Source organism: Peromyscus leucopus, chromosome 7 (assembly GCF_004664715.2).
Source record: "Peromyscus leucopus breed LL Stock chromosome 7, UCI_PerLeu_2.1, whole genome shotgun sequence".
In the NCBI taxonomy this organism is placed as follows: Eukaryota; Metazoa; Chordata; class Mammalia; order Rodentia; family Cricetidae; genus Peromyscus; species Peromyscus leucopus.
This window is the reverse complement of record NC_051069.1, coordinates 7,769,195-7,797,147: the sequence shown is the minus strand read 5'-3', so window position 1 is coordinate 7,797,147 and position 27,953 is coordinate 7,769,195. Positions and strand designations below refer to the sequence as shown.

General features: G+C 45.6%; 1 protein-coding gene across 1 annotated transcript in view; it reads right to left on the bottom strand.

Annotated features, from left to right (window-relative positions):
• The window catches only part of Hacd3 (3-hydroxyacyl-CoA dehydratase 3), a 32,566-nt gene extending 5,433 nt beyond the window's left edge, over positions 1-27,133 (bottom strand). Inside the window, exons 1-8 of the mRNA XM_028866738.2 lie at positions 26,872-27,133; positions 15,681-15,723; positions 13,091-13,164; positions 12,120-12,284; positions 10,391-10,442; positions 7,295-7,405; positions 4,129-4,256; positions 941-1,053 (exon numbers count right to left, since the gene is read on the bottom strand). Coding sequence (XP_028722571.1) covers positions 941-1,053; positions 4,129-4,256; positions 7,295-7,405; positions 10,391-10,442; positions 12,120-12,284; positions 13,091-13,164; positions 15,681-15,723; positions 26,872-26,958 — 773 coding nt within the window. The 5' untranslated portion in view covers positions 26,959-27,133. The remainder of the gene's footprint in view (positions 1-940; positions 1,054-4,128; positions 4,257-7,294; positions 7,406-10,390; positions 10,443-12,119; positions 12,285-13,090; positions 13,165-15,680; positions 15,724-26,871) is intronic.
• Between the last annotated feature and the right edge of the window lie 820 nt (positions 27,134-27,953).

Sequence of the window (27,953 nt, the reverse complement as noted above, 5' to 3'; positions counted from 1 at the left end):
AAAAAATTTTTTAAAGGAATATCAGAAGAAACTCATTTCTTCCCAAGTAGGAAATGTTAAAATCAAGGACTTTGAATGTGTCTCACACTTTTGCATCCAGCATGCCTGAGGGTACAGACCCAGCAGGTAGAGGTGAGACATGGTTCAAGCACCCCTGCCTCTTTCCACTGCACCGTGCCCTCTGTCCAACTGTCACTGTGCAAACCCTGAGCTGAGGAGGCCATCTGCAAAAGCCACGCTGCATATGACTCCATGGGAAAAGCACACACTGTGTATGATGTGGCTAAAAAAGGAACACAACTGGATAGATTTTTGTTTTTGATTCTCAGTCTATAGGTCAGGCTGACCTCAAATTCATGGCAATCCCCCTGCCTCAGTCTTTGAGTTCTGTAATTACAGGTGTATGCCATTATACTGGGCATTGAATCAATTTTTCAAAAAGGGTATTTTTAGGTTGGGGATTTAGCTCAGTGGTAGAGGCCTAGCAAGCGCAAGGCCCTGGGTTCGGTCCTCAGCTCTGGGGGGAAAAAAGACAAAAAGGGTATTTTTTTACTGACAATTCAGAGTGGTAAAAAATAGTTAAGCTAAGCTCAAGACTTGAGTACTCTTGAGTTAGCACTTACCATGCCTCAGGAAGGCTCTCAACTAACCACATCCACCTGGATTGCTGCTTCAACTTTGTGCTTCTCCAGCCTTTTCAAGTATTTCCCTCGTGGATGGGCCTTGGGTTTTTGCAACACAACAGTGAGACCTTGAAGTTGTAGTACAATGTGTCTTTTACTCTCTGGTTCTCTGTTCCCTATAGCCTGGACTCTAATCAAGGCAGAGCTTGCTCATGTAGCTAGAATTCTCACACGCATAATCCTAGTCCCAACCAAATGAAACTTCCAGCCAAGGCAACAACATCCACTCTAGAGAGGGGGCAAGCATTTCTACCCACCTGAAAATTTCAATTGTGCTCCATGAATAAAACACAAAGAAAACCACAGCTTTGTTTTGCATTTCTTCCATGGTGCCGAAGATGATAAACAGAATAAAATTTCTTCCAAGAAACTATTAAAAAGACCCAAAAGGGAGAGAAAATTTAAATATTGTGTGTATCTATGTATGTATATATGTACATATCTGTTTGCACACCCACAGCATATGCATGCATATATCTACAAATACCCCCTTTTAACGTTTTTTTAATGTTTTCCTGTGGCGGCAGTGGAAATGAGTATGTTTTCAGGAGTCAGTTCTTTCTTACCACATGCGTTGTTAGGCTTGGAGCTTTTTCTCACTGAGCCATTTCATGGTCCCTTGTTAGAGTATTAGAAAAATTATCCAAACCACTCTTTTTATACCATGTTTCTCTTTTCCATTCAGCCATCAACAGGCATCTAGGTTGCTTGCACTTGTCCTTATTATAAACAATGCTAAGTTTTGCCTTTTTACAAAGCTTTACAATTTTCTTAGCACATCCCAAAACATTTTTGATTGGAACTGAATTTAATCTATCAGTAAATATGAGACCATCCTTATGATATTGAGTTTTACAATTAAAGAAAACTATGTCTGTATACTTTCTGTGTTCTGTTCCTTCCTGTATTGTAAGTTGTTCACTAATTTTCTCTTTAGCTGAGTCTAATATACTTCTAAAATTATTAAACATTAACCTCTGATCACTATATTTTCATTAATAGAATTTCTATTTCCCTCTTTTTCAAATCTGCTTCCCTTCCACTTTTTACTTTCTTACTTCCAGCCCAAGTAGCCAAGTTCTCCTTATACATGAATGTCTTCTCACTTTTATTTTTTTTTCCGAGACAGGGTTTCTCTGTGTAGCCTTGGCTGTCCTGGAACTCACTCTGTAGCCCAGGCTGCCTTGCAGAGCTCCGCCTGCCTCTGCCTCCATGAATCTCTATTCTGCACACGATGCCTCTCACAGCTGCAGTTCCTATGGCTGTGTCCCACAGTCTACCGTTTCTTGTACACAAGGTCTTATTTCTTCAGGTTTTATGATCTTTGTTTGGAAGCCTCTCGTTTTCTTTAGAAACACATCTGTAAATTCTTTGAGGCTTGATGATTTTTTTAAAGATCCATTTTATTTATAATAATGTGTATAAGAATGCAGGTGTTCTCAGTGGCCAGAGGCACAAGATCCCCTGGAGCTGGAATCAAAGATGATTGGGCAACCCAATGAGGGTACTGAGAACCAAATTCAGGTCCTCTACAAGATGTTTCTTAAACACTGAGCCATCTCTCCAGGCCCCCAAAGGTAATTTCAACAGAAGAGGTTGTTTGCCTCTTTAGGAGACTGAGGGTGGCAGCAGTTAAAGATTGCATTAAGGTATGTAACCTGAGGAGACAGCAGTCCTATCACAGACCCTTCTGGTCTCACCAGCTACTCTAGGCTGGCCTTGCACTCAGACCCTCCCGTCTTAATCTCCCAAGTGCTGGGTTACAGGCTTGTGCCACCACGCCGGCTCACAAACAGTACATCCTCTTCCTCTGGAAGGGCCACCACTTCAGACAGAAGGGTTTGCTGACAAGACTGGGGAAGAGGGACAATACAGTCGCTTCACCTTCACAAGCGGCTCTCCAGAGTCTCTCACTTCTCTACTCCCATCTCCTCTACCTTGTGATGGTTAAAACTGAGGAGGTAAGCTCTGTGATTTTGCAGATGGGTGTCCAGCCCAGCTCTGCACGCCCAAAGTCACTTGGTTTTTCAGCCGTCTCGTCACTAAGAGGGGCATTTCTTCCTCTGTCTACATTAGCAGCACACATGTTCATCCACTACCTAACCTGCTGCGTTTCCTCAAAAAGGATTCTCTACAGTTTCTGCAAAGCCACGTAAACATATTTTGATGATTTTATACAGAAAACGTTTTCCATCAAATCACTTCTGCTAAGTCCTGGGCCTGATTCCTTCCTCTTTCCTCAAAGAGCAACAAGGAAACCGCCCCCTTGCTTCCCACACTTTGGTCTCCATTGCCTTCTTCTTATTCTTCCTGCTCAGTATCCAGGGTCTGTCACTTGAGTTGCTCATGTGCTCACTCTGCACTGGAACCCCTCAATATATGTCAAGTGCTCCAGTCCACCTGCTGTGGCAATACGGCCCTGTCAAATAAGGCACAGGACTATGCCCGGACCCAGAAGCTCATACCCACTGTGTCCTACATGAATGGCACTTCCTAGGTAGATGGTGATTCTGAGCCTGTCCCTTCCACCTGGCAAAAAAACTCAACTTGAGTTCTCACTTCTCATGGTTCTTAACATACAGAACATAATATTCCACACCACTGTATCACACACTATCCCGTTACTTTTTAAACTAAGTGGACAGAAAAACCCGTAAGTAATAAAGTCTGCCACATGAACTAATACTCTTATCATGCACCTGACCCCATGAGAACACATGGCTGGAAAGCAGATGAGCACACCAGGCACATAATCAGCACTGAGATGAGACCAGCAGCTGGACCCAGCTGCTGGCCTCTGCAGTTGGGCAGTATTCTTCACAGTCTATGACCAGCTAAAAAGTAGGACAAGGAGGATCAAAGACCTTGGTGCCCCGTTCCTGACAGTAACCAACTGAGGCAACACAGAGGTATTGGAGGGAACAAAAATATCTTTCCTAGTTGCTAAATGTTAGAAGCTAAAGCCACCTATGTATACTGCAGAGAGAGCAGAGAGGCAGAATTCCTTGTTCAGACCAAGAAATAGGCTGCTCTGCTCCTGCTGGAAAACCAGACTTCCCTAAAGTTCTCCATAATGTCATTTCATGAGAGTGTGATAAACAACAAAACAGGCCAACAACGGGAAAATAACAGTGCTTTAAAAGTTTCCTTCAAGGCCAGGCATGGTGGTGTACAATTGAGTCCCAACACTTGGGAGGCAGAGGAAGAAGGATCTCTGAGTTGAGGATAGACTGGTCTACATAGCAAATTTTAGGACAGTCAGGACTAGAAAGACCCTGACTTAAAAATAAGTAAATAAACAAATTTCCCTACATGCTGAAATAAAATAGTGCCATTCTATGTAAAGAAATGTGTTTAATAACTGAGACATGGCAAATTATGCCCTATCTACTGGATACATATTGAAATCTTTCGCTCCTCACTCTCACATTCAACTCTTCAATACCTGGATTAGAGTAGGCAGCACTGGGGAACTCGTGACGCCAATCGCGGCATTGAGCGTTTCCACTAGCGCCAGCATCTGGCAGAAATACATCATGTCAGCCACGGTGTGGAACGTGTCGTAGAAGGACTCTAGGGCACAAGCATACATGACCGATCAATCCACCGTGAGTTCTAGCAGAGGCCGTTCTCAAACTAGACCGTGCCTTACAGGAAAAGAACTTGGAAGGGAAAACAGACATGGAGTCAGGTTCATGCTTCTAGCCTAAGCCAGGACAGGCTTCAAAATTCCCAGAAGAAAGAGCTCCCTTTATCTCTAGACCGTGAACATGAAGCCGCCATGTCCCCTTCTCCTGTTAGGAAAACCAAAAGGCAGATCCAGCTTTCATTCTCTCACTGTCTATTGAAAAAGAAATCGGTGTACAAGGCAAAGTGCTAATCCTTTTCAGACCATAACCTGTTCTAATCTAAATCTCTATCATCTACATTACACAAGCAATGAAAAGTTCAGTCACACACAGACACAGAGGTAAAAGTATCAACTAAACTTAGGTTTCAGGAAGGTATAGCCATGGCTCAGCTGTTAGAAGCACATATTGACCTACAGAGGACCTGAGTTTGGTACAGGGCACCCTCATGGGGAAACTCACAACCACTTATAACTCCAACTCCAGGAGATCCACCTCCCTCTTCCTGGCCTCCAAGGGCACCTACATTCACTTGTACATATGTATGTATACATGCATGTGCATACACACATTTTTAAAAATAAAATCTTTTAAAGTTTATTATTATTATTATTAATCATTTTTAATGTGTTTGGCAGCTTGCCTGTGCATCACTTGCATGCCTGTTATCATAGGAGACAGAAGAGTGTATGTGATCACCCAGAACTGAACTTACAGACAGTTGTGAGCTGCCATGTGGTTCCTGGGAATCAAACCCAGGTCCTCTGAAAGAGCAGTCAGTGCTCGTGACCACTGAGTCATCTCTCCAGTCCCTAAAAATAAAATCCTTAAAATTAGATTTCAAAAGCCTTAAAACTGTGTTTGTAGCTTTAGGGCCAATAATTCTGAGAATCTATCCTAACTAAAAAGAAATAATGGCTTTTAAAGTCCTTATTAATACAAGGTTGTCCTCTGAAACATTTCTAAGTGCATTACTCATAAATGGTCTAAATATCTAAGAGTACAGAACGTTTAGGTAAATTATTTGATAAAAATTAAAATGTCCACTAGTGCCCGTGTGAGGCTCGCACATGGGCAGCACTTTCTGAGAGGCCTGTCTTCACACCAACCCTCCTGGACATGCTGTTTCTGCATTCTTCCTTGCATCATCCTCAACCAAGGACCACTGACATTCTAGGCGGGACCATCCTCTGTAATGCATATTGCAGAAAGAGGGGGGTTCCTGGCCCCTGCCTACTGAGTACAAACAGTACCCCTAAATCACCGCAACAGCAATAACTATCTCCAAATGCTCCCAATGAAACCAAAACCAAACCCCAACAACAAAAAAGAAAAGAGCCAGGCAGTGGTGGTGCACACCTTTAATCCCACCACTCAGGAGACAGAGGCAGACGGATCTCTGTTGTGGGATATTTGTACACTGTGTGAAGATGTATTGCTATGACTGGTGTAATAAAGAGCTAGATGACCAATAGCTGGGCAGGAGATGACAGATGAGATTTCTGGGGAGAGAGAAGAAGAGGAGAAATCTAGGTGCGCAGATTACACCAGCCAGACACCAGGGAGACACTGAAAAGGTAGGACATACAGTACAGAGTAGAGGTCATCAAGCCACGTGGAAGAACGTAGGTTAATAAATAAATAAATAAAATCAGGCTAATTTAAGTTATAAGAGCTAGTTGGGAAAGAGCCTAAACTAAGGCCAAGCTTTCATAATTAATAGTAAGTCTTCGTGCCGTTATTTGTGGGCTGGCGGTCCCAACAAAAAAGTACCATTATAGATCTCTGAGTTTGAAGCCAGCTTCATCTACAAAGTGAGTTCCAGGATAGCCAGGGCTACACAGAGAAACCCTGTCTTGAAACAAACAAAATACTCTTTATGACATTTAGCATACATGCATGCCTGTACTGCTCCACACATGCCATGGCGTGCATGTGGCTGTCAGGACAGTTTCCGAGGTCAGTTCTCTCCTCCCACCGTATGGGTAGTGGAGCTAGATTTTCAGGCTTGGCAGCAAACACCCTTACTTTCTGAACCATCCTGCCAGCCCTGTTCCAGCAGTCTTATGAAGAACACTCAGAATTCACCCACCAGCTTAGGTTGAACAAGGCAAGCATTTATGCAGCTGAAGGTCCCTGCTTTCCTTCCATGTGGCTTTGGATAAAGTCATACTAATAACAGAGCTCTGAGAGTAACCGCACCTGAGCCTTCTTCGTTCTCATGTGACCACACAGAGGCCTCCAGCACGGGCAACTGTAAACCCTGTGGCTTTCCTAGCCTGCCACTGTGCTGTGCAAAGTCCAGTGCTGGGACTGCAAAGACAACGCACAGTTCCTCCTCTTTCAACAGACTCCCCAGCTAAACAGCTCGGCTGCCCTGAACTGCAGATGGAAAATCCAGGGCCAAACAGTAGGATGCTCTACAAGAATTCATCTTTCTTTTCAAACAGTTTACATTTTCTATTATAGTTACATTTTCCCCATATCTACTTTACAAAAGAAACTGAACTTTTGAATCATCTACATTCAAGCTATTGGAAAACTGCCTTCTAATCTTTTTGAGTGTACTGGTTTTGCAAGCTGATTTGGTTTCTTCCCTTTTAGATGGCTATAATCCAACAAGAAAAAAACAACTTAAACATTAATTTTACCCTCTCATAAGTGTTGTTCCATGCTACTGTTAACTGTATATGCTTCACAATATCACACTAGTGAATATTCCACAGAAATTCCTCACTGATAATAAAGACACGGGGGGAGTTTCTAACTAAATGCTGTGTGTGTCACATCTGAAGAAACTCTACCTGTAGCTTGTTTCCATGGAGCATGTCTGCAGGACTGAAAGCTCTAGAGCTGCTCCTGTCAGCCTGTCTCACCAGGAACTGAGAAATGAGTGCTGTGGGCATGTGAGGAAGGCAGGAAGAGCAAGGTGACTGTCAGTACCAAAGGCAGAGACAGCTACCTCAGACATTTCATACTGACCTTTTCCCAAAATAAAGAAGCGCACTGTCAGGTTGACGAAGATCCAGGAGAAGCCCAGGAGCTGCACGAGGTTGTACATGAACAGGTACCCTTTCTTCAAGCTTGTAAGAGCTGAAAAGCAAAGCAGCCAGTGAGCTACTCAATACAACCCCAGAGAGAAGCTCTGGAACCCCAACACTTTCTTTCACCTGGGTGGCTCCAAGCTCTCCCACAAACACCTGGCCCATGTCTTCCTAGCCTGGGCTCCATCTCCCATAAAGAAGATAACACTGAACACTGCCTGCCAATGTACATGTTCGCCAACCTCCTTTCATAGACTTGGCCACCTCAGGAGAAAAGCACCACCCCTGGCAATGAATATAGGGAAATAAAGTTCTCTTCAGCTCTTGCTCTAGTTAAGATAATCTACAGGTTCCTCTTCTCTGCAAGTTTTTAAAGATTATGCAGGTCAAACTAGTTCGCTAATAGAAACAATAAATAAAAAACGAATTCTGACATGTGGTCATATATTCACATAGCCAATCCTGGCTGAACACGGTGTACTGGACACCAGGAAGAGCATTATGGGGACATGAAAAAGTGAAAGTGTAACACTGCCTCTAAGAGTTTACAGTTGGTTGAAAAGCTATAGCTTTTCAAAGAACATCTTCTGAAGATTTACAGGTGGGGAAAAAAGATATTAGACAGGGAAAATAGTAGGTGGGTCTCCGGATACAACAGGATCTGAGTTGTACCTCTAGAGACGGGCAGGATGAGGATCCAGCCATAGGCAGGAAGATGTCTACAGAGCTAGGGTTGTGAAGGGTGTGGCCTTACAGCCCCCTCACAAGAGAGGGGAAGAAAAGCTGAGTCTCAGGCAAAGAGGAGGAGCTCAGCTTTTGTTGCTCCATGCCAAATGTGACATCAATATTCTCATCAACACTTGGCTGATGTCCAAACCACCACATTTAATAGTGTGATCAAACAAAACAGTCCATCCTGTAAGGCCAAAAATTACCAGACTTAACACACTTAATCACACTTTTCTTCATAATATAAAAATGTACACTGCCTTCCCCAGCATGAAGAACCCAATCATCAGGAAAGTATGAATTTTGAAAAAACAGCTAAAACTTTGTTTAGCATCCTAAAATCCAGATATGTTTAAAAAAAATTTTATTATGTCTGAAGTTTAAAACGCTAAAAAAAATTTAATGTAAATATCAAAGGTAGCCTGTAAAAAACAACTTTATTATTGGGCCAGTCATGTTGGTGCCCTACACTCTGGAGGCAGAGGCAGAGGCAGGAGGACAGCTGTGAGTTTGAGGCCAGCCTGGTCTATATAGTGAGTTCTAGGCCAGCCAAAGGCTATTTTGTGAGACCTTGTCTCAAAATTTCAAACAAACAAACAAAAACCTGTTGCTGTTGTTATTATTAGGGGGCGGGTGCATGCGGTGCGGCTCAAGTGTGGAGGTCAGAGGACAACTCTGGGAAGTCAGTTTTCTCCTTCCACCTCTATGTAGGTTCCAGAGATGGAATTCAGGTCCTTGCACAGCAGGCATCTTCATCAAGGTGGCTTCTTATGTTGTTCTTTGCCTCCACTAATCCTCTTTAGAGACTGTCTTTTTATTCTTTGAAGACTATTTCTCTAAATTAGTGGCCACTCAAATCCTTTTTAAAACTCATTTTAAAACACACAACAAGCCGGGTAGCGGTGGCGCACACCTTTAATACAAGCACTTGGGAGGTAGAGCCAGGCAGATCTCTATGAGTTCAAGGTCAGCCTGGTCTACAGAGCGAGATCCAGGACAGGCACCAAACTACATGGAGAAATCCTGTCTCGAAAAACCAAAACACACACACACAACACACACACACACACACACACACACTCAGAACCTTAATGTATAAAAGACAAGATCTGTGTCAACTAAAGTGGAGCTTCTTGAAACACCTACCCTCCAAAGCATTTGTGGGACCCCTTGAGGTACCAGAGAACACAATCTGGAAACCACTCTCTAAAGCTCTCCTTCCTCACTTATGGCACGCCAAATAATGCCCTTGCAAAAGTTTGATTCAGGATGAGCACTGGGCCTCATCTCGTTCTGTTGTTCACACAATTGTCCACAGTCCTGTGGAGCCTTCCACTAGAGCACAGTTCTTGAGGACGGTGCCCACAATGAACTCACCCAGCCCCACCCAGAGCTGCTCGGTGCTTTCCAGGCAGTGTGTGGAACAGGTGGCTGCTGCACCATCACCAAAAACATTATATATTCACTTATAGACCTTCTTTCTAATAAACATTTGGTTAGATAAAATGAATTTTTTTCTAAGATTCGGAATAGCTGGGCAGGGTGGCACACGCCTTTAATCCCAGCGCTCAGGAGGCAGAAACTGGCAGCTCTCTGGGAGTCCAAGGCCAGCCTGGTCTACATATTGAATTCCAGGCCAGCCAGGACTACAAAGTGAGACCTTATCTCAACAACAACAACAACAATAAAAAATTAAAACTCTGAACAGGGGCTGGAGAGCCAGCTCAGTGGTCAAGCCCGGCTACTGCAGAGGATCCTGGTTTGGTCCCAGCACCCACATCGAAGCTCACCAGTGGCTTTAACTCCAGTTTCAGGAGATGCCACACCTTCTTCTGGTCTCCTCAAGCACCCCACATGCACATGGTACACAGGCACACATGCAAACACTTTCCATTTCGAGAGCTGATAACCATAGGCATCTATGGCACAGCCCTTCAGACTTCAAGTGAGAGGAGACCCCAGGCTGCAGGTTTGGGTGCCATCTGCCCCTACTCTGTCCAGGAGACCAAGGTTCTTGTCTGCTACCTTAGCCTTGGTTTACTCAGACAGGCCAGTCCCAAACAGAAGGGAACCATCTTTAAAAGTGAGGCTTTAATGTGTATGCCTAACTTGAAAACTAAACACAGACTCACTCAAGCATTCATCGGGTGAATTCCCCACTCTCCTCTCCTGCCACATCCACCCCCACCCTCTCACCCCCCCCACCCTCTCACCCCCCCCCCCCTCACCCCCCCACCCTCTCACCCCCACCCCCACCCCGCCAACTCCATCACAGGTTGACTGGCAGCCACCTCCAGCCACTTACTTTCAGGGGAACCTTCGCTCTCTAGTCTGAGTTTATTGAGGCGCTCTTCCTCCTAGAATTTAGACAGAAAATTTCCAAGAATACAAGTGAGAATTCCTGTATGCTTACCAAAGGCCAGGGGCCAGGAAAGAGATCCGAACCCCTCAGGCCACCTCCTCCCACTGTGTTCTAGGTTCTGCTGAGGAGACTGTCCCAGATCACAGCTTTAGCCTTGAGCATAGGGACAATCCTGTACTCTTAGGGACACCCTTTGTAGACTTGTTAGAGCACCAAAGGAACAGTAGCTTAAGGCAGGAGGTGCCAGTTTCAGACTTCTTTTTTTTTTTTAAAGATTTTGTTTATTTACTTTTAATTAGGAGTTTATGTGTGTGGGGTGTGTGTGTGTGTGTGTGTGTGTGTGTGTGTGTGTGTGTGTCTGTGTGTGTGTGTGTCTGTGTCTCCATGTGAGTGCAGGTGTCAGAGGAGGTCAGAAGAGGGCACCAGATCCCCTGGAGCTGGAGCTAGAGGGGGCTGTTAGCCATCTGATGTGGGTGCTAGGAACAGAACTCAGATCCTCTGCAAGAGCAGTACTTGTTCTTACCTACTGAACCACCTCTCCAGCACCCCCATTTGAGACTTCTACATTTCTAGTATAAGGTGTATGTGTTTGTTTTTTTCAGAAGTTAAGATCATGTCCAACTTCAATGTAAACTTACGTTTAGCTTAATATACAAACAGACACAAAGCTATATTTCTAAGTACATGTATGTGTGAGTATGCACACCTGTATTTCCTCACTGTCAGCTGATCTGGTTGCTAATATCACTCTCCAAAAATAAGACAGCTTGGACTAGAGAGATGGCTCAGTGGTTAAGAGCACTGGCGCTCTTCCAGAGGACCTAAGGTTAGGTTTTTAGCACCCACACGGTGACTCAAAACCATTTGTAACTCCAGTTCCTGGGGTTCTGATGCCTTCTTCTAGACTCTGTGGGCACAGACCTACATGCAGACAAAATACCAATACACATAAAATGAAATAAAAAATGTAAAAAAAAAAAGATGGCTCCTTAAAGAAACAGTCATTCTAGGACCGAAGCAAAGGACATATAAGCTGTACCTGAGGTAGAGTACAGAGTGCCAGAAAGTAAGAAAGAGGGAAGAGAAAAGAAAAGAAAAAAACAAACCTACAATGGTGAAGCTTTCTGAAAGACACACTAGGCCAAGTGGTAGAGCCTCCACTGGCCACAGCTGGAATGATCTGAGCAACAAAAATCGTATTAGATTATAATCCTATGCATACAATAGTGGAAATGACTGAATAAAGAAATGAGAGAGAACAGGAGAATGTTTCATGTAGAAAATTTTCAAACAAATGATATGAAAACATATCTCCCTACTCTGAAAGTGTGATCCACATAGTGACTTCTTTCCCAAGAGTACAGTGAAGAAGAGGGAGAGGACCCTGATAAGCACTGCCTTGGCCAGCAGTGCTCTGCTTTTGAATCTATGTATCCCTGACATGTGATAAGAACGGTATTTTACCTTTCCCCATAGAAACCATCACCTTAGCCTGGCCCTGGGGTAAACACCGTATGAACTGAACCCCAAGTGAAGCAACCTACTGCACTTCCATGATGAGGACTCTACAGTCATGTTGCCAGGCCTTCAAGTCAGTGTGTAATGTGTCCCCATTCTAGCAAACCCTCATGATTTCTAGCTTCAGTAATGAGGGCTTAGCATGCTTCCTCACCTTGGCTCTCAGCTCCATTTCTGCATCAGATTCATCCAGCCAGCGATCAAAGTCAGGGGCCAAAAACAGTGGGCGCTTCTCCTGCTTGGTGAGCCTCTCCCACCACTGGCTCACCTTCTTCTGGACTGTGATGTTCACCTGCCTCTGGGTCAGCCTGTACACCGGCTAGAGAGAAGGTCAGAGTGTGAGGACTCCTTTTCCACGCACTGACTGCACCATGCTGGTGTGGCTCCACGGAGAAGCTGCATGGTACTTCCTCCTTTCCTTCTCTGCTTCTGCAGAGGACATTGCATAGGTAGACTACATGGAGCATAGTCTAGAGCAAGGGCTCTAGAACAGCTGGTAAGAACTGTAGTGTCTTTCTCTGATTCTGTTTTAGCTTTTCACTCTATCTCCATGGCAAGCCCATGACATGTTCCCAGGCCCTATGCCGGGGCTGACTATCTGAGCTCTCTCAGAACAAGCCCCTGCACAAGGAAATTCATCAACTCAAGCCCCCAAGCAAGAAGTATGAATCCAGAACCATCGGCTTCCTAGGGCTAAAAGAAGGAAACTGCTTTCATACTCCCAGCATTTTCTTTCAAGACCAGCTACCTTCATCCTTTCTGCTTACTAGGATCCTTGCTGCCAGAGTGACTGAGTCTCATGAAAACCTCATGGTGAGGGGTTCAACCACCTGTCACCCTACTCCCCGCTACTCTCACCAGAACTGGAAGAGATCCAGAGACTTCACCTGAGCCCTCATCTAACACATGAGAAAAACGGAAGTTGATATCACAAATGATGTGCAAAACCAGATGCAGCTCAGGCCTCCCAGCATTCCCATTCCTCTCTCTAAGGCCAGAGCTCTGTTCCAAATAGAATGGTATCGCTCCCCTTTCCTCTCCATCCTCAGATCCTGCCTTTCGTTTCACTCAGCTACTAGTATGCACTTTCTAAATGGAAAGGCTATGAGAAAACAGAGAACATACCTCCGGCTTCACGAGGTCTAAGAACTCCAGGTGAAATTCATAGACATTGTCTCCTTTGGCACCGTGTCCCTGGGCTGCAAATAAAAGAAAGTGGAGTTTTGTGAATTTGAGTAGAGCAAGGCCACCCAAAAACCAGCCTGCTACAGTGCTTTGAAAAAGAAGGCCAAAGTTAACAGTTCCCATCAAAAGCATGGAAGTATGGAAGCATAAGGACAGAGTGACTCAACAGATGGATAACCAAACCATGGGCAAACTTGAGTTCTGTGTGTTTACTTATGGTCTGTTTTGGACTATTTCTGCTACCTTAAAACAGTCTGGAGAACACCCAGCACAATAACAGGAAAAAAAGGAGGAGAAAACGAATAAGAAAAGAGGAAGGAGGAGAGAAGGAAGAAGTTAGAGGCCCAAGGAGGCACATAGACAAAATTTAACCCTCACATTTACTACACATCTACTACTAGATTTACATTCTAAATCCTAGGAGAAAAAAGTCAGGTGTGTGTGCCACCCTGACTGGGTTAAGGCAGGCCACAGGATTGGGATGTGGAGTTCATGGGTATATGCCAGCATGCACCAGGCCCTGGGTTCAAATCCCAGAACAGAGACAAACAGAGTCAGGGAGGGGGGAAGGAGAGGGAAACAGAGAGAGAGGGAGAGAGAGATGAATGAGAGAACTACAGAGTACATGGAAATGCTAAATGATCTCTCAAAGACAATTCTCATTTAAAAACCTTCCAACCAGGAACACAAAAGGAAGGCAGGAGCCGACCTGTCCTTTAGCAGTTCCAAATGCAACAGAGCAGAGGATGGGCAGATCTGAGGGGACAGTCCCTGAGGGGGCCACCCCATCCGTGAGCCAGGATAAGGATCTCTCCCCAAATCAAGCTGTCTCTTTGCCCAGGTGCCAGAGACCACTAGACCCAGCACCTCCCACGGGAGCCCCTCCCCTTCTGCTCTCTGCGTTTTTTTCACCTGGTTCCCTCAAGGTTTCGCTTCCCTCCTCTGGCCAAATAGTACAACCTGTCTAATATGTGCTGGTGGCTATTACACACTAAGACCATACTTTCCTTACGGAAGAACAGCTCATCATAGGCTAAACCCTAAAGCCTGCACTACCCCACACCTCTACCTTGGAAAACACAACAGAGCCAGACTGGCTTTGAAAGTACACCAGGGTGGGCGGAACTGCAGGTACAATGGAAATTCCACTGTCCAATAACCCCAGGAAGCCAGGCACGGAAGCTCATGTACTTGAGAGGTAGAGGACAGTAGGATCAAAAGTTCATGGTCATCCTCAGCTACATAGCAAGTTTGTAGCCAGCCTGGGCTATATGAGATGTCATCTTTTTTTAAAAAAAAAGGCAATAACTCTGAAAAAAACTAGAATGGCAAGAAAGAAAGGAGACCCATCCACTGTCTGCCTGTGAACACAGGCCCATTTTCCTGGGCACAACAGAAAGCCTGCTCAGGAGCTACAGAGGAAATATGGGCTAAATCCTTGGAATCAGAGATCATCAGAACAGCAAAGGATTATATAGGCCTATAATCCAGCACTCACAAGGCTGGGACAAGAAGATCTAGAGTTTAAGGCTATTCTGGACTACATAGCAAGACCATGTCTAAAAAAAAAAAAGAAAGAGATAGAGATAGAGATAGAGATAGAGAGAGATAGAGAGAGAAAGAAGAGAAGGAAGGAAGGAAGGAAGGAAGGAAGGAAGGAAGGAAGGAAGGAAGAAAGAAAGGAAGAAAGAAAGAAAGAAAGAAAGAAAGAAAGAAAGAAAGAAAGAAAGAAAGAAAAAGAAAAGACAAGTTCTCCTGGGCTGAGGATACAGTTCAGTGCAGAGCACATGCTCAGCATGTTGGGGGCCTTGGGACTGATCCCCACATTCCTCAGCACACATGTAATAAGTTGTCTGTCTTTGTCTCCATTATAACTGTTTTATTTTTTCAATAAATTGAAAGTGTAAATACTTACCTTATGTGTCTGAGTGTTGCCTGCATGTATGTCTATACACTGTGTCAGAAAGAGGTTCTATTTCATTGTGGGTCACAGATGCAGTCACTGACGTGTGGCAATACTTGGTTAGAAGGGAGTCATCTAGATGGCCCAAATACTCTGATTTTTAAAAACAAATACTGGGGCTGGAGAAACAGCTCAGCAGTTATATATAAGTCTTGCTTCTCTTGCACAGGACCAGAGTCCAGTTCCTAGCACTCACGTGTCTACCCATATGTAACTCCAGTTCCAGAGGATTTGACACACTCATCTGGACTTTGTGGTCATACACAAACACACAGTTTGAAAATAGAAATATGTTCGCAAAGTATGGTGACACGTGCTTTTAATCTCAACACTCAGGAGGCAGAGGTAGGCGGATCTGTATGAGTTTAAAGCCAGCCTGATCTACATAGTGAGTTCTAAGCAATGCAAAGCCATATCCTGAGAGACTGTTTAAAAACAAAATAAATAATAGATGGATGGATGGATGGATGGATAAAATAATTATTTTTTAAAAATTTTAAAAAGAGAAACTGCCTTCATGCCTCGCGACCTCTGCAGAGGGCTACAGTCATCTGCCCAGATACTAACCTTTGAAATGCAGCACATTTTCTGTGATGCTGATGGCGGGGTTCTGTGAAGAGAGACAGGGACACAAGAGACATTTTAATGTGGAGAAATTACAATAAAACAGGAACTTCCTTCCCTCCTCCTCCTGGAGACTGACCTCCTACCCTGTGCCTCCCCACTAAGAGTGTGGAGGGGGTGTGTTCACATCTCTGCAGGTTCTGTGTCTATGGGTACCTAGCTGACTGCAGCCTCCTCCAAGGACTCTGAACTGCTCTAACTGCAGAATGACCAGGCTGTGAATCAATCCATTATGATGGTTAGGCAGGCAAGGGGCTATGGGAGGTGGAGGGAGGAACAGACAGAACTCTGAGACTGCATCCCTGATCACCCAGCGGAACAGATGAGTCACTTCCTGTGAGAAGACAGCAAGGAAGGAGATGGAGAGAATGGACAGACAGTGGGTTATTTGAGTTGAGAGGGAAACAAGGACAATGGGAACAGAGTGGTTGGGAACACCTGCACCAGGTGGGAGCACCTGCACCAGGAGGGAGCCCCGCACCAGGTGGGAGCCCTGCACCAGGTGGGAGCACCTGCACAGGTGGGAGCCCTGCACCAGGTGGGAGCCTGCAGGGGAGCACCTGCACCAGGTGGGAGCCCCGCACCAGGTAGGAGCACCTGCACCAGGTGAGAGCACCTTCACCAGGTGGGAGCCCTGCACCAGGTGGGAGCCCCACACCAAAATGGAGAAGACAAGGATTACAACAGGGCTGTGCTCACCACAGTCAACGAACACAAACACACTGCTGCAGTCTGACATTCTCAGACTCTACATTCCCTCAACTTCCAACTGAAAAGGAGGACCAGGCTCCAAATTTTCCAGACTTCTCATTTATCCCCAGAAAGTGCTTTAAGGCACACTGTCAGCAGCCTAAGGTAAAACTAAAGCCTTTTTCCTGATATAAAAAAGTCAATCTCCTACCAACAATTCAGGGAAGCTGTGTGAGAGGCGGGGCAGTCCCGTATCATAACTGACACATCTATTTTTCTGCTTGACTCTCAGCTCTCTGGACTCTCTCACTCATCAAAGGAAACCACCAAGACAGAGAGGAGCCTGGAGCGGAGGTGCACCAGATCAATGGGTACCTACATGCATGCTCTGTGAGAGCCAAGAGCAGCAAGAAAAAGGGTCGAGTGAAGACTGAGTGAATGGCCAACTTTAATGAACTAACCTCCTGGGTGGAAGTGTAGACTTCACACAGAGGGGCCAGAATCTGGACAGTCGCTGAGACAGGAGGACAGACAGAACTAAAGAACCTAATCCAAGACAGAACTACAGGCAGTTATGCACCAAGGCAACCCAAGATACAGCTTTCCAAGTACACTCCTGTGCCCTGACCACGCCCCCAACCACCCTCAGCATCCAGTACTCCACAGCTCCAGAAAATCTGAAGGTACAAGCCCAGCGGTGGAGCATATGAACCCAGCTTAAACCGAGCATCTGTTCAGTACACAGACTCCAGAAGCTGAGGACACACGAAGACCTTGCCTTGACTTGTTGGAATTATGCAAGACCAACAATATCAATCTTAATTTCAGACCACTCCCAAGAACTCACTGGTGGAAGTTGGGTTGGGAACTGGGCCCCTCATCTTCTGGTATTGTGTTTCCAAAACAGATAAGGAGAGAAAATAAAGATTTATCCCAGAAGGAAAACTGGACTAAATGTGTAACCACTTCTATAAGTATGGCAAGGATGACTCTGTATTCTCATGTCAACCACTGAAAAGGGGGAGGGCTACATTTCTGAGGTATGGGGGATCATTAGTAAGAAAAATAGGCACTTTTTGCACTTTTTGTCTTATTCAGTTTTTCACAGTGTTGGAGACCAAACTCAGAGCCCTGTGCATGTTGGGGGATGCTCTACCACTGAGCTATATTCCCCAGCCCAACAAATAAGTTTCTATATAAATATTATCATGGAAGGCTATACAGTTACGGGATGCCTTAGAGGTAAGTTTACTACATAGGTCTTTCCTTATGTTCCACTACCCTAATTCCCTTGGGCGGGGACCAAAAGAGGCGTGGGTGACCTGGTTTCCTAATCTCAGGCAGACAGATACGTCCAAGCAAGGCTGACATACCTAGCCATACCACAAGCTAAGTAGGTGGCTAAACATTTTTGTGAGCCAGAGATGTCAGGTGCTAACTGAGCCAAAATAGAACAGGTCCTGCCCAGAAACACACTGTGCATGTTAGGTTCAACCTCTCCAAAGATGACGGTCACAGAAGCATATCTTTCAGTTTTAAAAAAGGCTTATATAGGGCTGGAGAGATGGCTCAGCAGTTAAGAGCACTAGCTGTTCTTCCAGAGGACCCTTGTTCAATCTCCAACACCCACATGGTGACTCACAACCATCTATAACTCCAGTCCCAGGGGATCTGGTGCCCTCTTCTGTCCTCCCCAGAACAAGGCATGCATGTGGTGCATAGATATACACACACAGAAAACACCATAAACCATATACACATAAAACAATTAAAATAGTCGGGTGTGGTGGCGCACACCTTTAATCCCAGCACTCAGGAAGCAGAGGCAGTTGGATCTCTATGAGTATGAGGTCAGTCTGGTCTACAGTGGGAGTTCCAGTATAGCCAGGACTACATAGTAAAACCCTGTCTTCAAAAACAAATTAATTAATAATTAAAAAGGCTTATGCCAGAAACAAATTCAAAATTCAAAATTGAGAGAGAGGGGAGAAAAAAGGAGATCCCATGACAGTAATAATTTTAGAGCATATAACTTACATATGAGAGGTCTGTGTCACTAGGCACATGTAACTTTAATATTGTTAGAGCTACATGGTACACTGAACCTCTATCATTATAAGCCAATACACTTGCCTAAAGGTTTTTAAATGATACCAGCATAGCTACACTAGAGAGGAGCAGGAGCTGCTCTTTTTGACTGAATGATTGACTGACTGACTGATTGATTGATTGATTGACTGATTTATTGATTTGTTGATTTGTTGAGACAGGGTCTGTTTATGTAGCCCTGGCTGTCCTGGAAGACCAGGCTGGCCTCAAACTCACAGAAACCAGCTTGCCTCAGTCTCCCAAATGCTGGGATTAAAGACATGCACCACCACCCTGATGTTGCACTTACTCCTACCAGAAACGGAAGGACCCTACTGAGACTACTTGAACATGAAGTCCTGAGATGTTCCTGACACCCTCACTGTGTAAACCTGGGCTGTATCACCTTTTATGAGCCCTTCTAACTCCTCAAGGACTTCTCTTCTACTTTGCTCACTGTTTGTTTGTTTTGATCTCACAGAGATCCGCCTGGCTCTGCCTCCTGAGTGCTGGGATTAAAGGCGTGCACCACCACCGCCCGGCTTACTTTGCTCACTGTTCCAACAACCTTTTGGGAATTGGAAGGTAAAGGGAGCTTACGTCTGGTGAGCCTGACCTAAGTGATGCAGGGAAAGACTTCAGTGGCATGTCACACCTTTGACAGATCTTGAGTTTTGATCTAAAGGACAGTTTTTAGGGGAGAAATTATATGTCATGCCTCTGGGAGATTTTAAACTCTGATCTTAAAACTTCTAATACCCCGCACCTTGTTGGGCTGCCAACGCTGAAGTTCAAGTTCACTTAGCTGAGCAAACGCTCAGGGCAAAAGCCTTATTTGAGTTCCCAATTTCACTTCTGCCTATTTACTGACTTTCTTGAATGTTGCTGTTCATTCCCCTGCCCCTCTAGACAGGACTCACCACTGAGCCCTGAGTGGTCGGCCGAGAACTCGCTATATAGCCAAGGCGGGCCCCAAAGAGTTTTTGATATTTTTATTTGATGCTTTTGTTTTAAACAGAAAGGCTGATTTACACAAGCCACCTTTTACTAAAAAGTAAATAAGCCTTTGCTTATGAAAGGCACATGGCTAGAGAAAAGAGCAAAAGATGGCCTTGAAGTCAGCCAGCTCTTGGTTCCGGTCCTACTTTGATCATTTTTTATTTGATCTTCCTGTCACCTTCAAATCCACAACCCTTCAACCTCCGTAATTTTTAAAATAATACTGCTACTTAGCCGAGCGGTGGCGCACGCCTTTAATCCCAGCACTCAGGAGGCAGAGGCAGGCCGATCTCTGTGAGTTCGAGGCCAGGCTGGGCTACAGAGTGAGTTCCAGGACAGCCAAGGCTACACAGAGAAACCCTGTCTCGGGAAAAAAAAAAAAAATTAAAAAAAGACTTCTCATGGGCCAGTGAGATAGCTCTATGGGTAGGGTACTTACAGCCAAGACTTGAGTTTCATCCCCAGAGCCCACATGGTAGGTGAGAACCAACTCCTTGGGTTATCTCCTGACCTCTAGACATATGCCCTGCACACACACATACACACATACACACACACACACACACACACAGACACACACACACTAACGGAGGGGGGAAGTTAAACAAACAAAAAAACCCACTTACATTTCAAGATTATTCTGAGCACTGAGTTGGAAGAGCACACACAGGGTGCTGACATTAGTCAGCACTCACAGCCTCTTCCTCCTCTTTTGGTTTTTCAAGACAGGGTTTCTCTGTATAATAATCCTAGCTGTCCTGGAACTCGCTTTGTAGACCAAGCTGGTCTCGAACTCACAGAGATCCACCTGCCTCTGCCTCTGCCTCCCAAGTGCTGGGATTAAAGGTGTGAGCCACCAAACCTGGCTTCTTCCTCCTCTTAAAACATCTAAGTGTCCATGCCTGCAGGACATCAGTTTTAATGCGTCTTTCTTCCCCTCACCTTCCTGCATTCACCTTCATTACAGTACTTTCCACACCGTTGTATAATTATTGTTTATTAACTTCCCTGATCCTCTGGACTTGCATTGATCCACAGCAGGGACCTGTCATGTTTGGCTCTATATCCCTAAAGCCTCAGTAACTGTTCAAGGAAGTAAAGTAAAGCAATGCACAAGTGTAAAGAGTTCATGAACTTTCTACTAAGCAAGCCTTTACCCAAAGGGTTCCCTTCTCATTCACATCATTGATATTTAGCTTTGCCTGTGTGTGATGAGAACCTGTGTAGAATAGTTAATGCAGCAGGCCTGAAGCTGTAACCAGGAAGTACTTCTGCAGGAAGTCACAGAGATGAGGAGCTGTGCAGGCAGAATCTGGAACATGAAGACCCAAAATGACTTGGCCCAGACTCTTCTCCAGCTTTACTCCACATCTTGAGAGGGTGTCTTGAATTTACCAGTTACTGCTTTCCAGGGAAGGATTTCCCAATAACTCTTCTCTCCATGTAATAATCCCACAATTTCACAAGGCTCATTTTTTTTCCAGTGCCAGGAATGGAACCCAGGGCCTTGCACATCCTGGGCCAGCACTTTACCACTACATGACACCCCAGTCCTTGCATGGCTTCTTTTTCAAAAAATCTGCTGGGTGGTGATGGTGCATGCCTTTAATTCCAGCACTAGGGAGGCAGGGGCAGGTGGATCACTGAGTTCAAGGCCAATCTGGTGTACAGAGCGAGTTCCAGGACAGCCAGGGAGACACAGAGAAACTGTCTCAAAAAACAAACACAACAAAACTCTTACTGAGACACCAGCTTTTCCCACAGGGCTGTTCACTGAAACAAAGACAAAGGCCCCTGTTCGGCTGGAGGTGTGTTTCTGGGGGCCTCTAACTAGACAATGAGAGACACCTTTAGTAAGATCTGAGAGCTCAATAATTTAAAAAACACTCCAATGTACTAGAAAGCATATACCTTAGCTTAAACAGCATCCCCTTTCCCCTTCTCCATCCTATAGAAAATAATGGTGCATTTTGAAACCAATTAAGTCTAAGGTACCATGAATTTCTAATTTTCAAAACCAAATACTGCCCTGAACTCTACTAGCTCATATTTCAAAATTGTTTATATGTGGAAATTGTTTATGTCCGAAAGGGGACTCTTGATTTGGTCCCTAAAATTATTCTAGTCTTAGCCATTTCAGTAAGACACCATTGGCTACTCTGTGCTTACACCAAAATCATTATGGCTAGTTGCTGCTTCTTTCCTTTCTCTCCTTCCCCCACATGAAATCTGTCCATGTTTGACTGATAATGTATTCCTCTCCAAATATCTCACTCTGGAGTTCCAGCTCCACTCTCGTCTCCAGATGAGCCACCTTACTGCTCATCCATACTATTTTAACAGCCTCCTTTGAAAAAATGGTCAGCCGGGCAGTGGTGGTGCATGTCTTTAATCCCAGCACTCGGGAGGCAGAGGCAGGCAGATCTTTGTGAGTTCAAGGCCAACCTGGTCTACAGAGCAAGATCCAGGAAAGGCGCAAAGCTACACAGAGAAAACCTGTCTCGAAAAACCAAAAAAAAAAAAAAAAAAAAGGTCTTCCTGGGGCTGGAGGGATGGCTCAGTGGTTATGAGCACTACTGCTCTTCCAGAGGACCCGGGTTTGATTCCCAGCACCCACGTGGTGGCTCACAACTGTCGAACTCCAGCATGCTCTTCTGGCTTCCACAGACACTGCACGCACATGGTGCACAAGCACGCATGCAGACAAAACATCCATACACATAAAGGAAAAGCACATCTTCAAAAGAGAAAAGCATGGTCTTCCAAACCAGGTCTGCAATCCTTCTAGAGGTGGAGTCAGGAGGCACAGAAGCTCAAGGTCATCCTCAGCTACAGAGCCAGCCCAAGGCCACCCTGTCTAAAAGAAAGAAAGGGGAATGTCCTTGAAATTTCACATCTGCCCCATTATAATCCACATAGCAGATGCAGAGGACCACCCTCAAGCACAGACAAAGTGCTGGGACACAAACGCAGACCCTTGCCACGTGGTAGTCAAATACTCTACCACTGAGCTGTACCAGCAAGCTCCTGGGCAATTTTTAAAATACAGATCGTAGGGAGTCATCCTGCTGCTCAAAACTCTCAATAGTTCCCATTGCTCTCACAATGAAATGCAAGCTCCTTGCCATGGCAACAAGACTTTACATGACCTACATCTTTAAACCCTCCAACGCCCTCTCCCTCGTTTCTTACACACCCCACACATACTAACGTCCTTTCTGCTCCCCAGAACCCTCCAAGCCCAGGCCTGTCTTGAAGTCTGTGCACTTGTCAGATTGTTGGGTCTCTGGGTTTCTTTTCTTTTTTTCCCCCCCCCCAGGTTGGGCTACTTTGTCTATTTTTGTGTGTGACGTGAGGGATCAATCCCATGGCCTCTCAAGCACTCAAAGAACACTTTCTTCTTCTGAGCTACAACCCCATCCTACTCCATGGCTCCTGCATAACTCATTTTATCCTTCCAGTTTCTCTTGGCTCAAACATCATTTCTCCCATGAAGCCTTCCCTGACTGCTTTATTTAAAATTGCCCCTACCATTTCAGCACTCTGTTTTCTCCATAACACTTATCTAGGTAAGTGCTTTACTCAGTAAGCTAGGCCCTGTCCGCCCACCTCAACCTGAAGATGCCACCTTTATATTACATGTTTCCACCAAGTACTTAGTACACGGCCTTGTACCTGAATTAATTCATTCCAAGTTTACCACCTTATGAGTATTTTGTTTTGTGATTATGAACAGTTCAAAGTTTCTGAATTTTATTATGAAATATGTCAAGCAATTAACCAAACACTGAAAACTATAACATAGCTATCCATAACTAATACCCATTGGCATTCTGCTCTATTTGTGGCTTAAAAGGAAATAAAGCAGACACTGGCGCAGGTGTAATTACTTAAGTACATCTTCAACTCAACCAGACATTGCCAAACTGATTTCAAAAAATTTTTTTACCAATTCATATTCACACTAGCTGTATTAAAAATGATTCACTGAGGGCTCACAAAACAACACAACACATAAAAATGCCTCATTTGGGCCAGAATGATATCTCAGTGAGCAAAGAAGCTTTCCCCCAAGCCTGACTGCACAAGTTCTATTCCCTGGACCCAAATGACGGGAGGGGAGAGCTGACTCTGCAAGTTTTCCTCTGATCTCCACACATGCACTGGGTCTCAAACACACACACGCACCCACGCACATCAATGCAGTTTTTCCCCTTGAGACAGAGTCTCACCATATAACCCTGGCTAACCTGGAACTTGCTATGTGGACCAGGCTGACCTCAAATTCACAGACATCCACCTGCCTCTGCCTCCCAAATTCTGAGATTAAAGGAGGGTGCCACCACAGCCATCCCCTCCCTGCAAGAATATCTAATGTCTCTCCCCAAACATCCACAGCATCAGCTGATAATATCAGACACCTTCTGTATTTCCCAATCTCTTGTGAAAAAATACCGCCCTATCATAGCCCCTGAATATTACTGAAATTAGGCGTCATTGCAGGGTTCCTGGCATTCTTTGATCTGATTTTATTATCTGCTCTTTTTTCTGCTAGAGAACACACCTGTTTGCATACTCTGCCATTCAGGCAAGATGCTAGTCTTCTGCCAGGGTATTTTCGGCAAGTATCTTCTTTGAGCTTGTCTTACTCACCAAGCTTTTCCTTTAGGTCTTATGCTTTTGTTTCTTCAGATGTTCTTCTCTGTTGAATACTACAGTCTCCTCAGTTCTCTTCAGCAGCTTCACTTTATGCAGTCAGTTCATTCACACACTTGAGAATGATTTTTGTGAATGACACAGACAGGAATCTTATCTTTTTGCCATTTGGATTAATAGTTCTCCTAATCCAGTTTTCTGAATGGGTCACTCTTTCCCAAGTAACGGGTAAAGCCATCTTGGTCATATGATAAGGTTGCATGTGTGAACAGGTCTGCTAATAGATGACATTCTGCTCCACTGCTCTGCATGTCTGTCTCTCGTCTACGATTTAGTGTCACAGTCATATCACCCCACTTGCTTAGGTGACACACTAGAATTTACAAATCACCTTTTTTTTTTTCAAGACAGGGTTTTTCTGTGTAACCGAAACTTTGCTAAATGAACACAGGCTTTAGCAACTATGGTAGCTGAGGCAGACCTGCCCGTTAATGCCGCCCTTCAATGGAAACACTACTCAAAGTCGCTATTCCCCTGCCGCCTCTTTGCCGCTGCTCACCTCAAGCACTACTATGCCACTGTGAAGGTGTTTCTGTACACGATTAATTCCTGTACACAAAAGCAGTGGGTTCTCATCGGTCACTAATTCCGCAACGCCGAAGACCGACGTGACAACTGGATTATGTCCAGTGTCCTGGGGGGAAGGGGGGAACAGGGAGGGCAGAAGAGATCATCCCCAACACACACACTAGTATGCGGTTTTCAACCCTTTGAAATGTACTCATCCGCTGCAGGACGCGCTGTGAGAGGCAAAGCGGCGGTGGAGAGCTAGCTGTCCCAGAGCCCCGAACCTACGTTAAGGACCACCGAGAGTGGGTATCCTTAAATGGCTGAGCAAATGAACTGCTTCATCTTGAGCTACACCCTGAGCTAGAACTCATTTCCACACAACCTGAGGAGATTAATCGAGGAAACAAACAGAGGCAGCGCTCGACATTCGCTAAATTCACAGCTAGACAAGCTACTCTCTTATTGGACATTACAGTCACAACTTCTGAAAAGAATACTCTGAAACCTTAACAAAGTGAGGCAAAGCCTAATGCATAATTCTGTATAAACATAATCACCTGGTCACATCACCACCAAAAAAACACCAGACACCCTCCTCTCTTGGCCAAAGTGAATGCTATTTCTCAACAGTTTAATACTTATATTTGTCTCTCCTCATGGTTTGTTTGTTTGTTTATTTGTTTGTTTGTTTTTGTTTCAGACCTGTCTGTTTACCCACAGCATCTAAGCTACAGTATTGATTGACATGTTTTAAAATTAACTAATGCCTCAGAATAGCAGACGTGAAGCCCCAGAAAGATAAAACCTCCATGTGGGGTGAGAGACTTATTCTTCCCAGTATTTCTTAAAATGGACTTTGTTCTCCAAAAGAAAATTTCACCTTTTTCTTCACATTCACAGATTTCGCTGTTAACATATTTCAAACATGTATCTCTGGGCATGGTGGTGCAAGTCTTTAATCCTAGCACTCAGGAGGCAGAGGCCGGTGGATCTCTTTGAGTTCAAGATCGGCCTGGTCTACACGAGTTCCAGGCCTGCCAGAGCTACATAGCAAGACTGTCTCCAAAATATAAATAAAAAATTATTTTTTTTTTTATTTTAGCAAAGAATCCTGTGGCAGAGTAAGAGAAAGACAGCACAGGGAATTATTCATCCCATTATAGAAAAGCATAGTTCAGGTTGGCTTAACACATTAAATGGCACACCACGAAATGTTACTGCTTACTCAAAGACATTCTGGCCAGCATTATCTGCATCGTTAACAAGAGGAAACAATTTACATTCCAGAAGCAAAGATTAGGCTCAACTGGACACCCAGTACCTAGATCCCGAAAGAAAAAATGCCCGCTGAATTGATGAATCCAGACAAGTGTCTAATTATGAGCAACAGACAGTCAGTGGAACGAAGGATGTTAGAATACCCTGGATGTCAAGGAGACTAGGAAGTAAGGATGACTGTAGAAAGAACATTCCAGACCCAAACCACTAGCTCCACAAAGACCAGAATACTGGATGGTCTGGTTAGAGACACGGAAGTTCCCAAGGATTTGATTTGCTCGCATTAATGGGCAAATGAGATGAAAATTATGCTTCATGTAACAAGATAATTTCTTTACGCAACTCGGCAAAGCTGAGCTGTGTGAGCCTTTGAGAGAGGATGGAAATCAATCATTTCCTTGGAGGGGGGCGAAATGTAGATTTCCATCACTGAACGGTTGGGGGGTTGCCCCCCGCCCCCAGCTCAGTGGCGGGCCTTGAGAACGTCAGTGGGCCGCCCCAGCTGGACCTCGGAGACCAGCGCTGACGTCCAGTCACGGCCCAACAGGCCACTGTCACGCCGCACCTCGGACCCACAGAGCTCATCCCACGTCTCAGAGGGCCTCGGGCAAGCCGCGAGCCGGCGGCCATGCCTCCAGGACCCGGCTGCGGCTCCCCAGGGCGCCTGCCAGGAACAAAGCGGAAGGCGGGGGGCCACGCGCGGAACCCCCCGATGGCACCTGCAGCCCTGGGGGAAGGCCGGGCACCCCACTCGCGGCGCCCACTGGCGCACTGCAGGAGCGCATACAAGCAGGGCGGCCGGCGGGTACCCCGGGGCCGCGATCCCGCGCGCAGCCGGCAGCCTGGCCTTTACCTGCACGTCACTCAGCTCCACGCGCAGATACAGCTCCCGGTGTCGCTGAGCCCAGTAGACGTGCGGCGTCAGCACCTGAGTCTCCATGGCCCACGCTGTCGGGGGAGCGGGGAGGCTCGGCTTGCTGCGCCTCGTTACTTCGGCCTGTGAGCCGCCGGAGCTGGCCGAACGCAGGCCGCAAAACCTCCACGCTCCGCAGCCCGCAACCCGGCTGTCTCGAGATGCCCCACGCTCGCGGCCCCGCGCTTGCGCAGTGAGGACCGGGGAGGGCGGTGCGAGCCGGGCGGGGGCGCGGACGGGGGGCGGGACGGAGGTGGGGGGGGGAGGACCCTGCCACGTGATCCGCGGCGGGCGCTGCGGCCTTGGGCTCGGAGGCTTCCTGGCACTGCCCATGCCGCCTACGGCGTTTCAGGGAGGGTCCTTGCACCAGGGTGTGAAAGTGAGAGGCTCTAATCTACCAGTGAAAGGGCGGGTAGGCGTAGGAAGAGGCTTGTGTGCAGGGATCCCTTCCAAGTTTTCCAGATGAACTCAGCGTTTAATGTGAGCTCACTCCTTCTCTGGGCTTCACAGCCACACACAGAGACAGAATAGACCCCTAGGTCTGTTAATAGAACAAACACCTGTCAGCAGTGATTGATGTTGCTCTCTGGGCTCTCCAGTACGATGGCCACTAGACACAGGATGCTGTTGAACGCTCAGGACGTGGCTAGGCGAGGCTAAGAAACTGATTTTTTTTTTTTTAATGTACTGGTTAATGTAAATAGCTATTTATAACGAATGGCTATTCTGTTTGTTGGACAGTGAAGTCTTTCTTAAACAGGAAGCCTGCGAGCAGGTGTGGTGTCGCACACCTTTAATCACAGCACTTTGGAAGCAGAAGCAGGTGGATCTTTGTACCTAGAGCTACGTAGTAAGACTATGGGGGGGGGGGGGAGAAAAAGAAGAAAGCCTGAACTAAAAACACCAATGTCTCCAACAAAAACATAATGGAAAACATTTCTCCCCCTCCTCGTGTGTGTGTGTGTGTGTGTGTGTGTGTGTGTGTGTGTGTGTGTGTGTGTCCGAGCACACGTGTAGGCTAG